The 17,197-nt window shown below is 41.8% G+C and overlaps 1 protein-coding gene across 1 annotated transcript; it reads right to left on the bottom strand.

Moving 5' to 3' along the window:
- Nucleotides 1–125: 125 nt before the first annotated feature.
- Nucleotides 126–11,860, bottom strand: LOC124112137 (protocadherin Fat 4-like). The gene is made up of 9 exons (XM_046472116.2): nucleotides 11,595–11,860; nucleotides 10,908–11,101; nucleotides 7,112–7,354; nucleotides 6,286–6,539; nucleotides 5,465–5,651; nucleotides 4,929–5,349; nucleotides 2,928–3,121; nucleotides 1,797–2,033; nucleotides 126–457 (listed from the first exon to the last, which is right to left on the bottom strand). Exons 1-9 carry the CDS (start codon nucleotides 11,858–11,860, stop codon nucleotides 126–128), a joined length of 2,328 nt encoding a protein of 775 aa, XP_046328072.2.
- Between the last annotated feature and the right edge of the window lie 5,337 nt (nucleotides 11,861–17,197).

Below are 17,197 nucleotides of genomic sequence, written 5' to 3' on the forward strand. Positions count from 1 at the left end.
ACTGCCGAGGTCGGATTGTATTCAGGGAGTCATCTATTTAAATACGGGTAAATAGTTTTGAAGCCTGTACATACTATTAACATCGTTAGAGAGGCTTACAAAATATTGACATCTCATATAATCTCTTAAATACGCATTAGGTCGTGAGGGAGTTGGTGGAACACACTATGTTTAATTTTGATCAAAGTTTGGATGTGAGTTGAAGTTACATGAACTACGACGACGGTCGACCCAGTCCAACTACCGCCATCGGTGGGCTTATCCACAGCCTGTACAGACAAGATGTAGGTGTAGTTGTTCACTGAAGCGGTCTCGTAGTCCATCATCGAGCTGTCGCATTTCAGAACGAGGCCATCCAACCGGAACTCGCCACCATCGTTACCGGAAGTTACAGTTACGTCAAAGGCGGCGTTGTCTCCCTCGTCGAGGTCGATGACCACAAAATTCACCAAGTCAACTAGTGTTGTAACAACAGAAACATCATTATTTAATGTGGAGGTGAGTCTGAAATGGTTAATTAGACCCAGAGGCCCCTGAAGAACATAAGCACTTAATATATTTACAAAGGAATTGATGTATGCATAACTTGCATATAGACCGGCATATTTATCAGTCAGCTAAATTTGAATTGCCCATTTTAACGGACCTATTTGAACAAACTTAGCCCTGATCAAGAAAAGAGTTGTTTTTTTATCAGTTCTTGGCTATTAACATAATCACACGGTCACAGAACAACATGCTGTATAAATAAAATTCATTTTTTACTCATTTGCATCTTCCCGAGGACTGACTGACTATAAACGCCCAGTTTCCACCCTTGCCGAACTAGGCTGGTATTATGGAGTTTTGGCTGGACTGACGAGTCTATGCATAGTCCAATCAAAATCGCGCACCGAAATCGAAATCCGGTTCGTAAACTGTCATGCAAAGTTCGGTCGATTGTAGGATTTGCAAAGCATGTGCACCGCCATCTCGTTGGCAACAGATATTTTCCTAATCTTTTCAAGTTTTTAATCAAGGTGTTCACGTGATTTGATGCACTTCGCGATGTAAGACCCGTTTTATCACAATATAGATCATGATTGTTGATCAGATCGTCTTGTATGGGCGCCGCCATTTTGTTTGAAGCAAAAGCAAGTGAGACGAGAGGCGGAATCTGATTGGTCCATAGGAGAGGCATAGAAGGGACATAACTCGTAACAGCCACTGGTGGCGCTACGATCGAGCCAAGGAATTCCAGCCTAGTTCGGCAAGGGTGGAAACTGGACTTTTAAAGTCAGTTAACACTCTTGCCTCGGGAAGATGACTCATTTGTAGCAACGTTGTATATCGGGTCACTTTCTTGTGGGCTGGTCCAAAAAAATGTGAATGAACTTTACCTTGACCCACTGATTTTTTTAAATGTTTTGTAGTGATAGAAACAGTCGTTTAGTTCTTTCGTGACATCCTAAATACAATGTCTTATGACAAACACCGGTTTATTTTTGTAGACCTTAATAAGTTCTTAATATTGATGTATCCAGGTGTGTCACTCCACCTCCAACTAGATCCCCTCTCGTGATAACCCGTATCTTCCTCCCCCGAACATCCTTGTTAGAATTGGTCTTCAGCAACCCATACGTGTCGTAAAAGGCGATTAACGGGATGGGCCGCATGTAATCGTAACCCAACTGCGTAGATCGATGTCAATCACTGGATTGTATGGTTCAGACGCGATTATTTACAGACCGCCGTCATATAGCTGGAATATTGCTGAGTGCGGCGTGATACAACAAACAAACAAACAAAACTAGTACCTCCTACTGTTCCCCCTTCTGCAACATAAACTGTGTGAACATCTTGGGCAAACGTCGGAGCGTTGTCGTTGATGTCGGTGATGGTGAAGTCCAGGTCGGCGTTATCAACAAGTCCTGCCGAGTCTTCCACGCGGAGGGTCAGTGTCCCCAGGACAGCCGTGACCTCTCTGTCCAGTCGTTGAGCCGTGCTCAGTTGTCCAGTGGTGGAATCAAGACTGAAGTACCCAGCGTCAGGTCCTAGGCAGAGGGAGAAGACAAGTCAAGTTTCAGTGAATTATAGTCTGGTGCTTATTTCCAATAGGTTTGGCAAGAGCACTTAATTTTATCTGTGAATTGAGACAATCTTTCAGTTTGTTATCCTAATCCTCAGATTCCTGTGCTTGTTTTTACTCAGGCCTCCTCCGTGGTGTTTGTTTATTTATTTGTTTGTTTGTTGTTTAATGCGGCAATCCAGTTATATGACAGCGGTCTGTAAATAATCGAGGATGGACTAGTCAATCCAGTGACTGACATTATGAGCATCGATCTACGCAAATGGGATACGATGACATGCATCAACCAAGTCAGCGAGCCTGACCACCCGATCCCGTTAGTCGCCCTCTTACAACACGGTAAGTCGCCTTTTACGGCACGATCTATTCTACCCCGGATCTTCACGGTTCCGTGGTGTAGTGGATAGAACAAATGCCCGGAGAGCGGAAGCTCCCTGGTTCGATTCTCTAGCCGCGTCATATCAAGAGATGTTGAAACACCGCACTTGTTACCCTGCCTGGCGTTCGGCATAAACGGGGAAAAAACAAGGACTGGTCGGCTCGGAGTCAGTTACTGTGTCTGAGTTGGGTATTCATGTTCAACTGCGGCATGGTATCTCAGCGGGCTCGTAGAAGCAGCCATACACACATTCATAAGTGCAATAATTTCGAACACGACGTTAAACCCAATTTCTCTTACTCAGTTATCACGATATGTGATACATTAATACCATACCGCTTGTACCATCGTTATTCCTAAATTAATGGGGGCAAGGGTACCCCAGTCGTCTTAGGGCCGCAATTTGCTGGACGGATCCCCTGGGCACGTCAGAAACCTATCGGTTCGAATCCTACGCGTTACATTCATCACATCGCTCACCAGTAAGTGTATAGGTGAAGGTGTCGCCATTGTCGCCATCTGTGACATCATACGCCCAGCTGAGCTTGTTTCCTATGGAAAGCTCTTCTGATATAGTGAGAGGATTGTGGACAGTTATAACAGGAACTTCGTCAATGACATCCGTGACGTTTATCGTCATGGTAACGTTGACGTCATGGGTCCCGTCCGACGCCCTGGATTAAAAATAATGTAAAATCAATCAAAATGTAAACTACATCTTCAATAATACCTACAGATGTGATGACGCATATGCTTATCGTCATTATCTTATAATGACCCTTTTTATCAATGTAATTATCATCAGCAGCATCATTATCATGAATCTTAGTGTCCCCAATCTTGGTCTTGTCATCATCATCATCATCATCATCATCATCATCATCATCACCTGGAATGTGGAACAGGGAAATGGCAGATAACTGGTGGGCGATTGAGTCTGGTTTTTAGGGCGGGGGACCCAAGATATGGACTTCACACATTATACCCGTGTGGGTTGGTTGATTGCTTGTTTAACACCACACTCAGCAATATTCCAGCTATAGGACGGCGGTCTGTAAATAATCTAGTCTGGAGCAGTCCTTAATCTGAGCCTGAATAGTTTTTTAAAGAAAAAATACTTGCAATACTGTCATTTTGGTAGCGGGAAATTTTAAAAAACCCAAAAAACCCACTGAAGCATATATATCTTTTAAAAGGATTTTCGGGGACAATAAGTTTTTTCAAAGTCTGTGCTGTGCCATATGTTTGTTTTGTTTGTTGCTTAACGCCGCACTCAGCAATATTCCAGCTATATGACGGCGGTCTGTAAATAATCGAGAATATATTAAAAGGTAAAGATCTTCCATTTTGTATCCCTTGTGATGACAGAATCACATGTCCTGCTTGACTGTATTGATTTTTCCATCACAGGGGTTCAACATTTCAAATCATCTATTAAGGATCTTTTTAATAGTATTAATTCTCGTTTAATTATAGGTTGTTTTAAAGGCTATTGATTTGTTTGCAAAATTTCGAATAATAATATGTTTTGTACAAACAAAATGTTTTAAATTTGGTAGATTAAATTTGTTTGTTTGTTTGCTTTACGCCGCACTCAGCAATGTTCCAGCTATATGACGGCGGTCTGTAAATAATCGAGTCTGGACCAGACAATCAAGTGATTGATGTCATGAGCATCGATCCACGCAATTGGGATCGATGACATGCTTCAAACCAAGTCAGCGAGCCTGACCACTCGGTCCCGTTAGCCGCCTCTTTCGACAAGCATAGTCGCTTTTTACGGCAAGCATGGGTTGCTGAAGACCTATTCTACCCCTGATCTTCACGGGTCATACTCGTGTGGGAATTCGCACCCAGGGCTACGGTGCGATGAGCGAACGCTTTAAGCACTAGGCTACCACAATTTAACCTTCACATGTTCAGTCCAATCTCATCAAAATCAGATCTTAGTTCTCTCTACCGCTAAACAAAGAAATGAGGACATCACATTACAGGTCACGTCAGACCGTCCTTCCGCGAACTTTGACCGACCAAAACAAATGACTAACAAGAAGACGGCATTAGCCAATCAGAAAGCAGCTTTCTTGAGCTTTTACACACGTTTCAAATTGGTGACTTCCATTTCAAACCTCGCTTGAAAAATATGTTGACAAATTTCTCGGTAAAACTGTACATTCTGGAATGTCTAATATATGGTAGGGATTGTATGGCAGTATGCCTCACGTATTATGCAACGTTCAAATGCTTATCCCATTGAAACGAGAGATAGACGATGATTTTGACGGAATCTGTCGGCAGGCCGTAATTGTTGTTAACATTTTCGAGGTTGCATGATAAGAAATCACATTCCGACTGTCACTTTCCTGATCTGGTAGGCGATTGGTTGGATTGACAAAGAAAACTAGGCATAAAATGCTAATAAAATCAAAGCAAAACACGAAATGGCAAATGTTAAGCAACTCACTTGAGCCACAAACTTACTTTATGACCATGGAATAGCATCTCTCCTGTTCATAATCCAGCAGAACCAACGTTTCTACAGTCACGCCCGTGATGCCAAACACGTCGCCGTGACCCCCAACGACAGTGTAGGTGATGGCGTCACCATCAACGTCGGTGGCGGCGTCGAACGTGTGTATCACCGTTCCCACTATCGTTGTTTCTGCAACGTCAATTTTATAGTCCGCTGACGTGAACACTGGGGCGTTGTCGTTGACGTTGTCGAGGATGATCTTGAGCGTTGCTGACGTCTCCTTGTAGGGGTCGCCCCCGTCTCTGGCTGTGAGGGTCAGGTGGAAGTACATCTCTCCCGTAGTGACGTCACGGTCCAGGTAGCCGGCAGTGCGGAGCGTTCCGCTGACTGAGTTGAGAGCGAACAGGTCAACTGCAGGTTCCCCGGTACCTGAATGGGCGAGTGAGTGAAGGATATTTACGTAGGTCAGCTTCCAATACATCTGCAAGTTACTTTTGAAGAGATCTTAAATACTAATTTGGACATTTGAAGATATCTCAATTACTTGTGACCGCAGATGTGATGGTGTAGGTGATGTCTCCGTCGACTCCGTGGTCGGCGTCAGTCGCCTGCAGCGTGAGGAGACCTGATCCCACTGTGACGTTCTCCAGCATGTTGAGGTCAGGGAGGACAGCGCCGGATACAGACAGGGCCGCTGACCACACTGGAGCATGCTCGTTCACTGGCAATATCTGAAAGTAAGAAGTTTCCCTGGGTGAAGTGACGATAATGAAATGGAGTTTTTAAGATTACTGCACTTATATAGAGACCTGCACAAAATATAGCGCCAGGCCAATGAGATACCATGCTCAGTGTGACATTGATAAACTGCACTCCTTCGTCAGGCAGTGACAGACCTCGAGAATCTGCAAATGACAATCCTCTGAAAAATAGTGAGTATGGCTTTACGCCGCTTTTAGCAATATTCCACCAATATCAAGACAGGGGACACAAGAAATGGGCTTCACACATTTTACCCGTGTGGAGAATCGAACCCGGTCTTCGGCGTGACGAGCGAGCGCTTTAACCACTGAGCTACCCGACCACCTTTTTAGCGTTACCGTTATACCGTTACTGCTGGAGCTGATTCTTCCACTGGGCACAGGTGGCCCTGTCGTCTCCTGTGCGCGCAAGACACCTCTGATCGTGGGTTCGAATCCCAGTTCGACCCTATTATTTGTTTTGGTTTGTCAGCACCATACCCGTGTTCGTGGGTCTTAGACCTGCATCCCTTTGGGCTTTCCTCCCACACCAAGATGACACGCCGTGATGTTACTCTGCGTTAATACTCGTTTACACTTCCCTGCCGTACAGACCGCCACTTACCGACACAACGACTAGTGTAACGCCTGTTTTGGGGGCCTCGCCCGCGGGGGAGTCAGTTGCTGAAACAGTCAGGATGTACATATACTGGGTGTCCTTCAGAGACTCGTAGTCAAGGTCGGCACCAAGGGCAGATAACTGCGTGCCACTCAGCTGGAACTTGCTTGCTCCGGGGTCGTCGCCGTCGGTGATCTGCATAGTGACAGCACCGTTTGTGCCCGAGTCGGCGTCAGTAGCGACAAGATCCACCAAAATCTCTGCAAGAAAATAATGAATAATGTAAATCTAATGTGATGGAATGGGGGACCCTATAACTTGGATGTAAGCTTCTTGTGGGTTAAAACTACCTCATATTCTCCACTGGAGTGAGTGAGTGGGTTAGTCGGATTCCACGCCGCTTTGAACATTATTCCAGTTATATCTCGACGTGTCAGCTTAATATGGGAGGAAAGCCCGAAGTAATGCAGGTCTCAGAGATTACCACTTCGGTGAAACCCACGAGCATGGGTATGGTGCTGACAAACCAGGACAGATAATCGGGTCGAACAGGGATTCAACCAACGATCATAGGATTCTGGCGTTCCCAAGGGACGCAACTCTGCCTTAGGCGACTGGCCATGGGCCACCCTAACCCCCTTTTCTTTCTGTGATTGTGTAATCCGGAATACACTATGTCCCGTCGGTAGTCACATGAGTAAAAAAAGGAAAGACATAGTATTTTTTTGGAAATACCACAATGGCTGGGTTTGATTTGTAACGTAATTTTGGAATGTAACTCTTTCTTGTCCACTTCTTCTGAGTTGCCTAATAAATATATTTTAAACCTTACCTGTGGATGAACTTTCGGAAATGTTGACTTTGTACACGGACTCCGCAAAGGTAGGATAAGCATCGTTAATATCCTGTATTTCCACACTGAGCGAAACCGTTGCCTGGAGGCCCGCCTGGTCAGTCACGGTCATCGTTAATTGGTCAAGGACATTGTCACCTGCCAGAGCCTCAAGGTCAATTCTCTGAGCGAGTTTTACTGACCCGGATGTTGCGTTGATGCTGAAGTAGGAGCTGTCACTTCCTGGAACAGAACAAGATATATAGAAAAGAACATTTGGAAGATAACAAAATATTTGGAAGATAACAAAACATACTGATCATTATATATCATTATATAGAACAGAACATTTGGAAGATAACAGAACATTTGGAAGATAACAGAACATTTGGAAGATAACAGAACATTTGGAAGATAACAGAACATTTGGAAGATAACAGAACATTTAGAACAAAACAGATAACAGAACATTTAAAAAATAACAGAACATTTGGAAGATAACAGAACATTTGGAAGATAACAGAACATTTAGAACATAACAGATAACAGAACATTGTGAAGATAACAGAACATTTGGAACATAACAAAACATTTGGAAGATAACAGAACATTTGGAAAATAGAACATATGGAAGATAACAAAAAAATTGGAAGATAACAGCACATTTGGAAGATAACAAAACATTTGGAAGATAACAGAACATATGGAAGATAACAGAACATTTGGAAGATAACACAACATGTTGAAGATAACAAAACATTTGGAAGATAACAAAACATTTGGAAGATAACAAAACATTTGGAAGATAACAGATCATTTTGAACATAACAACACATTTGGAAGATAACAGAACATTTGGAAGATAACAGAACATTTGGAAGAAAACAAAACATTTTGAAGATAACAGAACATTTGGAAGATAACAGAAGATTTGGAAGATAACAGAACATTTGGAAGATAACAGAACGTTTGGAAGAAAACAGAATGTTTGGAAGATAACAGAACATTTGGAAGATAACAGATAACAGAACATTTGGAAGATAACAGAACATTTGGAACATAAGAAAACATTTGAAAGATAACAGAACATTTGAAAGATAACAGAACATTTGGAACATAACAGAACATATGGAAGGTAACAAAACATTTGGAAGATAACAGAACATTTGGAAGATAACAGAACATTTGGAAGATAAAAGAACATTTGGAAGATAACAGAACATTTGGAAGATAACAGAACATTTAGAACAAAACAGATAACAGAACATTTGGAAGATTACAGAACATTTGGAACATAACAAAACATTTGGAAGATAACAGAACATTTGGAAGATAACAGAACATATGGAAGATAACAGAACATATGGAAGATAACAAAACATTTGGAAGATAACAGAACATTTGGAAGATAAAAGAACATTTGGAAGATAACAAAACATTTGGAAGATAACAGAACATTTGGAAGATAAAAGAACGTTTGGAAGATAAAAGAACATATGGAAGATAACAAAACATTTGGAACATAACAAAACATTTGGAAGATAACAGAACATTTGGAAGATAAAAGAACATTTCGAAGATAACAGAAAATATGGAAGATAACAAAACATTTGGAAGATAACAAAACATTTGGAAGATAACAGAACATTTGGAAGATAATAGATAACAGAACATTTGGAAGATAACAGAACATTTTGAAGATAAAAGAACATTTGGAAGAAAACAAAACATTTGGAAGATAACAGAACATTTGGAAGAAAACAAAACATTTGGAAGAAAACAAAACATTTGGAAGATAACAGAACATTTGGAAGATAACAGATAACAGAACATATGGAAGATAACAAAACATTTGGAACATAACAAAACGTTTGGAAGATAAAAGAACATTTGGAAGATAACAGAACATTTTGAAGATAACAGAACATTTAGAACATAACAGATAACAGAACATTTGGAAGATAACAGAACATTTGGAAGATAACAGAACATTTGGCACATAACAGAACATATGGAAGATAAAAGAACATTTGGAAGATAACAGAACATTTGGAAGATAACAGAACATTTAGAACATAACAGATAACAGAACATTTGGAAGATAACAGAACATTTGAAACATAACAGAACATATGGAAGGTAACAAAACATTTGAAAGATAAAAGAACATTTAGAAGATAACAATACATATGGACGATAACAAAACATTTGGAAGATAACAGAACATTTGGAAGGTAACAAATTATTTGGAAATTAACAGAACATTTGGAAGATAACAGAACATTTAGAACAAAACAGAAGATTTGGAAGATAACAGAACATATGGAAGATAACAAAACATTTGGAAGATAACAGAACATTTTGAAGATAAAAGAACATTTGGAAGATAACAGAACATTTAGAACATAACAGAAGATTTGGAAGATAACAGAACATATGGAAGATAACAAAACATTTGGACGATAAAAGAACATTTGGAAGATAAAAGAACATTTGGAAGATAACAGAACATTTAGAACATAACAGAAGATTTGGAAGATAACAGAACATATGGAAGATAACAAAACATTTAGAAGATAACAATACATATGGACGATAAAAAAACATTTGGAAGATAACAGAACATTTGGAAGGTAACACATTATTTGGAAATTAACAGAACATTTGGAAGATAACAAAACATTTAGAACATAACAGAAGATTTGGAAGATAACAGAACATATGGAAGATAACAAAACATTTGGAAGATAAAAGAACATTTGGAAGATAACAGAATGTTTTGAAGATAACAGAACATTTAGAACATAACAGAAGATTTGGAAGATAACAGAACATATGGAAGATAACAAAACATTTGGAAGATAACAAAACATTTGGAAGATAACAAAACATTTGGAAGATAACAGAACATTTGGAAGATAACAGAACATTTGGAATATAACAAAACATTTGGAAGATAACAGAATGTTTTGAAGATAACAGAACATTTGGAAGATAACAGATAAAAGAACATTTAGAAGATAACAGAACATTTGGAAGATAACAGATAACAGAACATTTGGAAGATAACAGACGATTTGGAAGATAACAGATAACAGAACATTTGGAAGATAAAAGAATGTTTGGAAGATAACAGAAATTTGGAAGATAACCGATAACAGAACATTTGGAAGATAACAGATAACAGAACATTTGGAAGATAACAGACCATTTGGAAGATAACAGATAACAGAACATTTGGAAGATAACAGAAAACGGAAAATTTGGAAGATAACAGATAACAAAACATTTGGAAGATAAAAGAACATTTGGAAGATAACAGAACATGTGGAAGATAACAGAACATTTGGAAGATAATAGAACCTCTGGAAGATAACAGAACATACAGATCATAGCGTAATACATAGAATATAACAGAATATATCGACGTTTATAGAGCATGGGAAGATAACAGAACACGTTGAACACAACATAATATATAGAATATTACAGAAGACGTGGAACCTAACAGACCATAATGACAATAACACAATATTTAGAGCATAATGGACGGTTTGGAAGATACCAGACCATAACATTATATAAAAACAAAACAGAACAGGTGGATCATAACAGAACATATGGAACATGACAGTATCTATAGATTCAGTGAGCTTGTGATTTATCCAATGTTAAATATAAATATTTCGGGGTATATGTATTTGTTTACGCTGGGAAATAAATAATATTTTAACCGGATGTCAAATATATCCTACTCGTATTTAGAATATGATTGAAATGCAATAGTGTTTCTTACCCTGCAAGGTGAAGGTCCATGAATCGTCTCTGTCAAGGTCGGTCATGTGATAAAGGCCATCGACTGCCGTCCCTACCGGAAGTTCTTCGATCACGTACACGGGCGTGAAGGTCACAACGTTGGGGGTCTCGTCTACGATGTCAGTAACTCTGACAACCAGTGTCTGGTTCGCAGCATGGAGGCCATCAGAAATGCTGCGTCAGCAGGAAACCCAGTTTATCGAACATTTTAGAATTATAAACAGTTCTCATTTTTCAAAACGTGGCTAACAATCAGTCACCTAATCAAACTTAAAGCGACAAAAATATTTCAATAATGACAAGAAATCTCTGCTCAAAGCAGTGTCCAGTGTACGATTTCGTCTACATAATAAGCACGTGTTTATAAATCACTATCAAATAAGACACCGGGTGTTCGAGAAAGGGTGAGCGTATCCTGCCTCATCGGTGGCTAAGTCACAATTGACGCATCAGTGACAAAAATAATGGCTGATGTAATTACCTATGTTGACTTATACAAGATTTTTAGGTGAACAGTTGACTTGCCATTGCATGTGTTTGTGACGGGTTTCACCGTTGGGGCAGGATACACTCAACTTTTCGCGAACACCTGGTATCCTTATGACAGATGAGCCATAGTATCGGCTGTTTTTTTTTAGTAGGATAGACACAGGCTCATTAATACTACCTGATGACTACTGGGTGACTTGTTGAAGTTTCATAATCCAACTTTTGCGCCAGTATGACATCCGTGCCAGTGACAGAGAACAGTGACATTTCTCCGTCGACCAGACTTGCGGTTATAGAGTCGCCGTCACCGTCACGCACGCTAAACGTCAAGATGATGTCGTTAATGTTCCAGTCCTCCTGGACGTCGACGAAATAAGGGAAGTCTATGAACTCTGGTGTTAAATCGTTTTCGTTCTGAAGAGTCACGCGCAAAGTTTTGGTCATGGATTTGGGAGTGACTCCTTTGTCTGCTGCCGTCACGGTGACGTCGTAGTAGCTCACGCCGCCCGTTATCACATCGACGTCCAAACTTTCCGCTACCCTGAGAACTCCAGTGGTTTCTTCAATGAGGAACTTTGATGAAGCATCAGCTCCAGACGCTGGGGAATAGCAAACGTTACTTAACTAAGTGAGTGAGTTAAAATTTAACGTCATATTTCAGCCATATAGTGACGAGAAAAGGTTGGTATATATGCGTCACGCATTCAAAGTCACTGAAGACACACATGGTGAGGTGAAACGGGATTGCATTCAAGATTATTATAGTGACTTATATAGTGAGTGAATGAGTGAGTATGGTTTTACGCCGCTTTTAGCAATATTCCAGCAATATCACGGCGGCGGACACCAGAAATGGGCTTCACACATTGTACCCATGTCGGGAATCGAACCCGGGTCTTCGGCGTGACTAGGCTACCCGACCGCCCCGACTTATATAGTGACGAGCATACATGCGTGCGTCTGGATGCTTATAATGGTCCGGACTAATGCCGGTTTTATAGTGCTGGCCCACTAAGATACCATGCTGCAGCTTAACATGGATACTCCACTCAGACACAGTATACTGACTCCAAGCCGACTATACCTTAAAGGGTAAAAACAAGTGCCATCTTTGAACCACCGACATTCCGCTCTCCGGGCGGACGCTCTACCACTAGACCACGGAGGCGGAAGACACACAAATGAACTATGAGGAACAACGGATTGTCTCCCCTTAGAGAATGAATGGTGGAACATCAGGAGAGATAATCTTTAATTCCGAGATTCGAGTTGGATTTTAAATAGAAACTGTGACCTTTTTAATAATCATATAGTGATTCACATTTCACCGCGGACATCTTACGCCATTTTGGAAATATGCAAGCCATGAAAATATTCCTTTTCATACAGGCTGTTTTATAATTATGAATCAAAAAACGGTTCTGAATCAAGGTTAGGTGGGTAGCTAAATGGTTAAAGAGTTCGCTCGAAGGCTCGGGTTCGTGGCCAAACATGGGTACAATGTGTGAAGCTGGTAGTGTCCCCTGCAGTGATATTGCTGGAATATTGTTGAAAAAGCAGCGTAAAAAACACGCTCACTCACTCAATCTGAATCAAATGGTAGGTACGTTTAAACATTATGAACATGTTTAGATGGAACTAAATATTTACGATCAGTAACTGTTGTGATCTCGAATACAACTCGCCCATCTTCTCCATTGTCGTCGTCGGTAGCTGAGAACGTTTCCACTACTGATGACGTCTGCGACATCTCCGATATTGTCACATCAGATGCGGTTGGTGCGGTGAAAACTGGCGTGAATTCGTTCTCCGGCAAAACCTAAGATGAGGATGGAGTTGCTGGAATATTGCTGACAATGGCGTTAAAACATACTCACTCACTCACTCGAACCAACATGCACTGAAAACCTCCATAACTCGAACATTCGATATATAAATGTGGTATCTTTATCGGTAACATGGTCTCACATAAACACACACACACAAGGAGTGGATATATATTTACAGAGTTATGCTTTTGCGATCATCCACTTGTTCGATAAAGCTACGATCTTGTTGGTTGCGGCGCAAAACAACATTGAGTCAATTACCAACCAACTCATTAACAGTCCACCCTTGCTGAAATCTATCAGACCCCGTGAACCCCTTGCGGAGTGCAATGTAATGACTGGCCCCCAGTGATTGGCTGATTGTTTGTCAGTATACTCTAACGGCATGGATGTTGGTCACTATACCAATCACTGGATGCTCTGGTCAAGACTTGACGCTGAAGTTTCGATTTCCCTTCCTTTGTTCAATGTGTGGAGCCCATTGTAGGTCACCTGCTATTATTGTTAGAAGCGATACCCTACCCTTTTTCACTACTACCACCACCACTACTACTACGATGACAACCACCATCACCAGCACTACTACCACCACCACCACCACAACTGCAACTACTACTACCACCACTACTACAACTACTGCCACTACTACCACCACCACCACCACCACCATCACTATCACTACTACAACTACTGCCACCACCACAACTACAACTACTACCAGTACTACTACGACCACCACTACCACCACAACTACTACTACGACGACCACCACAACCACTAATACAACTACTACCACTACTACTACGACCACCACCAACACTAATACGACTACTACCATCACAACTACTGCTACAACTACTGCCACTACTACTACGACCACCACCACCATCACTTATACAACTATTACTACTACTACTACTACGACCACTACTACCACTACCACCCATACTACTACCACATTTATATTGCGTTATATTTCCACACCACCAAGGACCTGCTCAAGAATCTACGTTAATATCACCCCGGTCAACTAATCAGTGTGCTGTCGAGTTTCATGTTTAACTCCCTCGGGAGTACACAGCCCATGGACACCACCAAGGACCTGCTCAAGAAGCTACGTTAATATCAGCCCGGTCAACTAATCAGTGTGCACTGGAGTTTCATGTTTAACTCCCTCGGGAATATACAGCCCATGGACACCACCAAGGACCTGCTCAAAAAGCTACGTTAATATCACCCCGGTCAACTAATCAGTGTGCACTGGAGTTTCATGTTTAACTCCCTCGGGAGTATACAGCCCATGGACACCACCAAGGACCTGCTCAAGAAGCTACGTTAATATCAGCCCGGTCAACTAATCAGTGTGCACTGGAGTTTCATGTTTAACTCCCTCGGGAATATACAGCCCATGGACACCACCAAGGACCTGCTCAAGAAGCTACGTTAATATCACCCCGGTCAACTAATCAGTGTGCACTCGAGTTTCATGTTTAACTCCCTCGGGAATATACAGCCCATGGACACCACCAAGGACCTGCTCAAGAAGCTACGTTAATATCACCCCGGTCAACTAATCAGTGTGCACTCGAGTTTCATGTTTAACTCCCTCGGGAATATACAGCCCATGGACACCACCAAGGACCTGCTCAAGAAGCTACGTTAATATCACCCCGGTCAACTAATCAGTGTGCACTCGTGTTTCATGGGTACCGTTTCATGTTTAACTCCCTCGGGAGTATACAGCCCATGCCGCCTGCGAGGTGCAAGATGGTTAACAGTCATCAGCTTCAGCACTTACCATCACAACCACAGTAGCCATAGCCAGGAAGGGGTCGCCCTGGAGAGGGGCGTCTTCTGCCTGTAGTGATAGTGTATACATGTTGCCGGGCACTGCTGGGTCCTCATAGTCCACGGGCTGACCAGTGGTCACTAGGTCCAAGCCGCTCAGACTGAACCTTGCTGGGCTCGCATCTCCGCTCTTGATGGTCACGCTGACCGCTGCGTTGTCCCAGTCGTCAACGTCCGTGCACGAGATCGTGTAGAGTATCTGGCCTGATGGAGACACAGGAGTACATTGACATACAGATACATACTCAAAAGGCAAAAATAACTGCGTTCATATTAATTATGAATATAGATATTATTACACGAGTATGTGTGTCATACTAATGGTACGAAACGAGTGTCAGTATTCTTGTATTTCCTAAGAGTGAGAGAGGGTAATACATGAATTCTTACACTCGTTTAGTAAAGATAATATGGACCGTAAGGCATTATAGAGTACTTACTCTTCTAACCGAGTGAATGAGTATGGTTTTACGCTGTTGAAACAAAAAAATCCGGGCGCCGGGCGCACCACAAATGGGCATCACACAGTGTATCCATGGGAGGATTAGAACCCGGATACAAGGGACACACGCACGCACACACACACACACACACACACACACACACACACACACACACACACACACACACACACACACACACACACACACACACACACACACACACACACACACACACACACACACACACACACACACACACACACACACACGCATGCACGCACGTCGCTATATAAGTGCAATGATCTTGAACGCGACGTTAAACCCCAGTTCACCTCAACTAACCTCACCTAATCTCACGTCATTGTTCGCATGATCCATCAAAGCAGTGAACTTCAACAAGATGTGCCACTTAAGGCGTTCCTCAGACAAAAAACCAAATATTGTCAAAAGCAGCGATAAACCCAACTCACTCACTCACTCACCCATTCAACAGGTGTTTATCTGAAAAATGTCTACCAACCATTCGGTGTGTTTTCCGTCACGTTAACGAAGGAAACGTCCACTGCAAACGTAGGGCTATTGTCGTTTATGTCCAAGATGTCGAAGATGAGCGACTCAGACGCGACGTTGCCGCCTGCGTCCGTCACCTTCAAGGTCACGTCTGAGATGAAGGTCAAACCGGCCTCTCTGTCCATTCTCTGGGCCACGGTCATCAAACCAGTTGTAGGGTCAATACTAAAGTAGGAACTTCCGGTCCCTGAAATAAAACCGTATTACGACTCCTTAAAAAAATCAGTTTTTTTTTTGTATTTTTGTCAAAACAAACTTGTAAAAACATAAACTGCAGGGCAAAATAAGTATACACTTGAAGTGTGGATTTGACCCTAAATTACAAACGTTATCAAAACGTTACTTGGCTGAAAACTGTAACGAAACAGAAACTTTAAGATCCAAAACTATGATACCCGTATCAAAAACGTCTCTTGTGCAGAGTTGCGCCCCTTTCCCGGGATACGCTGTTTCCGGGTTAAAATCTGGATTATGAAAACGGTCTGTCAGCTCCATACAGTGTTCGCTTAAAACCTACGTCGCTTTCGTTTCTCCTCCATCACTAAGCGGACCCGCCATAATATAACTGTTAAAATGTTAAAAGCAGCGCCAAACCCATCTTCCCGAGGCAAGAGAGTTAACTGACTATAAAAGTCCAGTTTCCACCCTTGCCGAACTAGGCTGGTATTATGGAGTTACATTTTGGCTGGTCTAACGAGTCTATGCAAAGTCCAATCAAAATCGCGCACCGAAATCGAAATCCGGTTCATAAACTGTCATGCAGATTTCGGTCGATTGCAGAATTTGCAAAGCATGTGCACCGCCAACTCGTTGTCAGCAGATATTTTCGAAATCTTTTCATGTTTTTAATCAAGGTGCTCACGTGATTTGATGCATTTCGCGATGTAAGACCCTTTATATCACATAATATAGATCTTGATTATCGATCAGGTCGTCCTAACCGGGCGCCACCATTTTCTGTGAAGCAAACGCAAGTGATACGAGAGGTGGAATCTGATTGGTCCATAGGAGAGGCATAGAAGGGACATAACTGGAAATAGCCACTGGTGGCCTACGATCGAGCCCAGGAATTCCAGCCTAGTTCGGCAAGG

Source organism: Haliotis rufescens, unplaced genomic scaffold, assembly GCF_023055435.1.
Source record: "Haliotis rufescens isolate VD_foot unplaced genomic scaffold, xgHalRufe1.0.p SCAF_6, whole genome shotgun sequence".
NCBI lineage: Eukaryota > Metazoa > Mollusca > Gastropoda > Lepetellida > Haliotidae > Haliotis > Haliotis rufescens.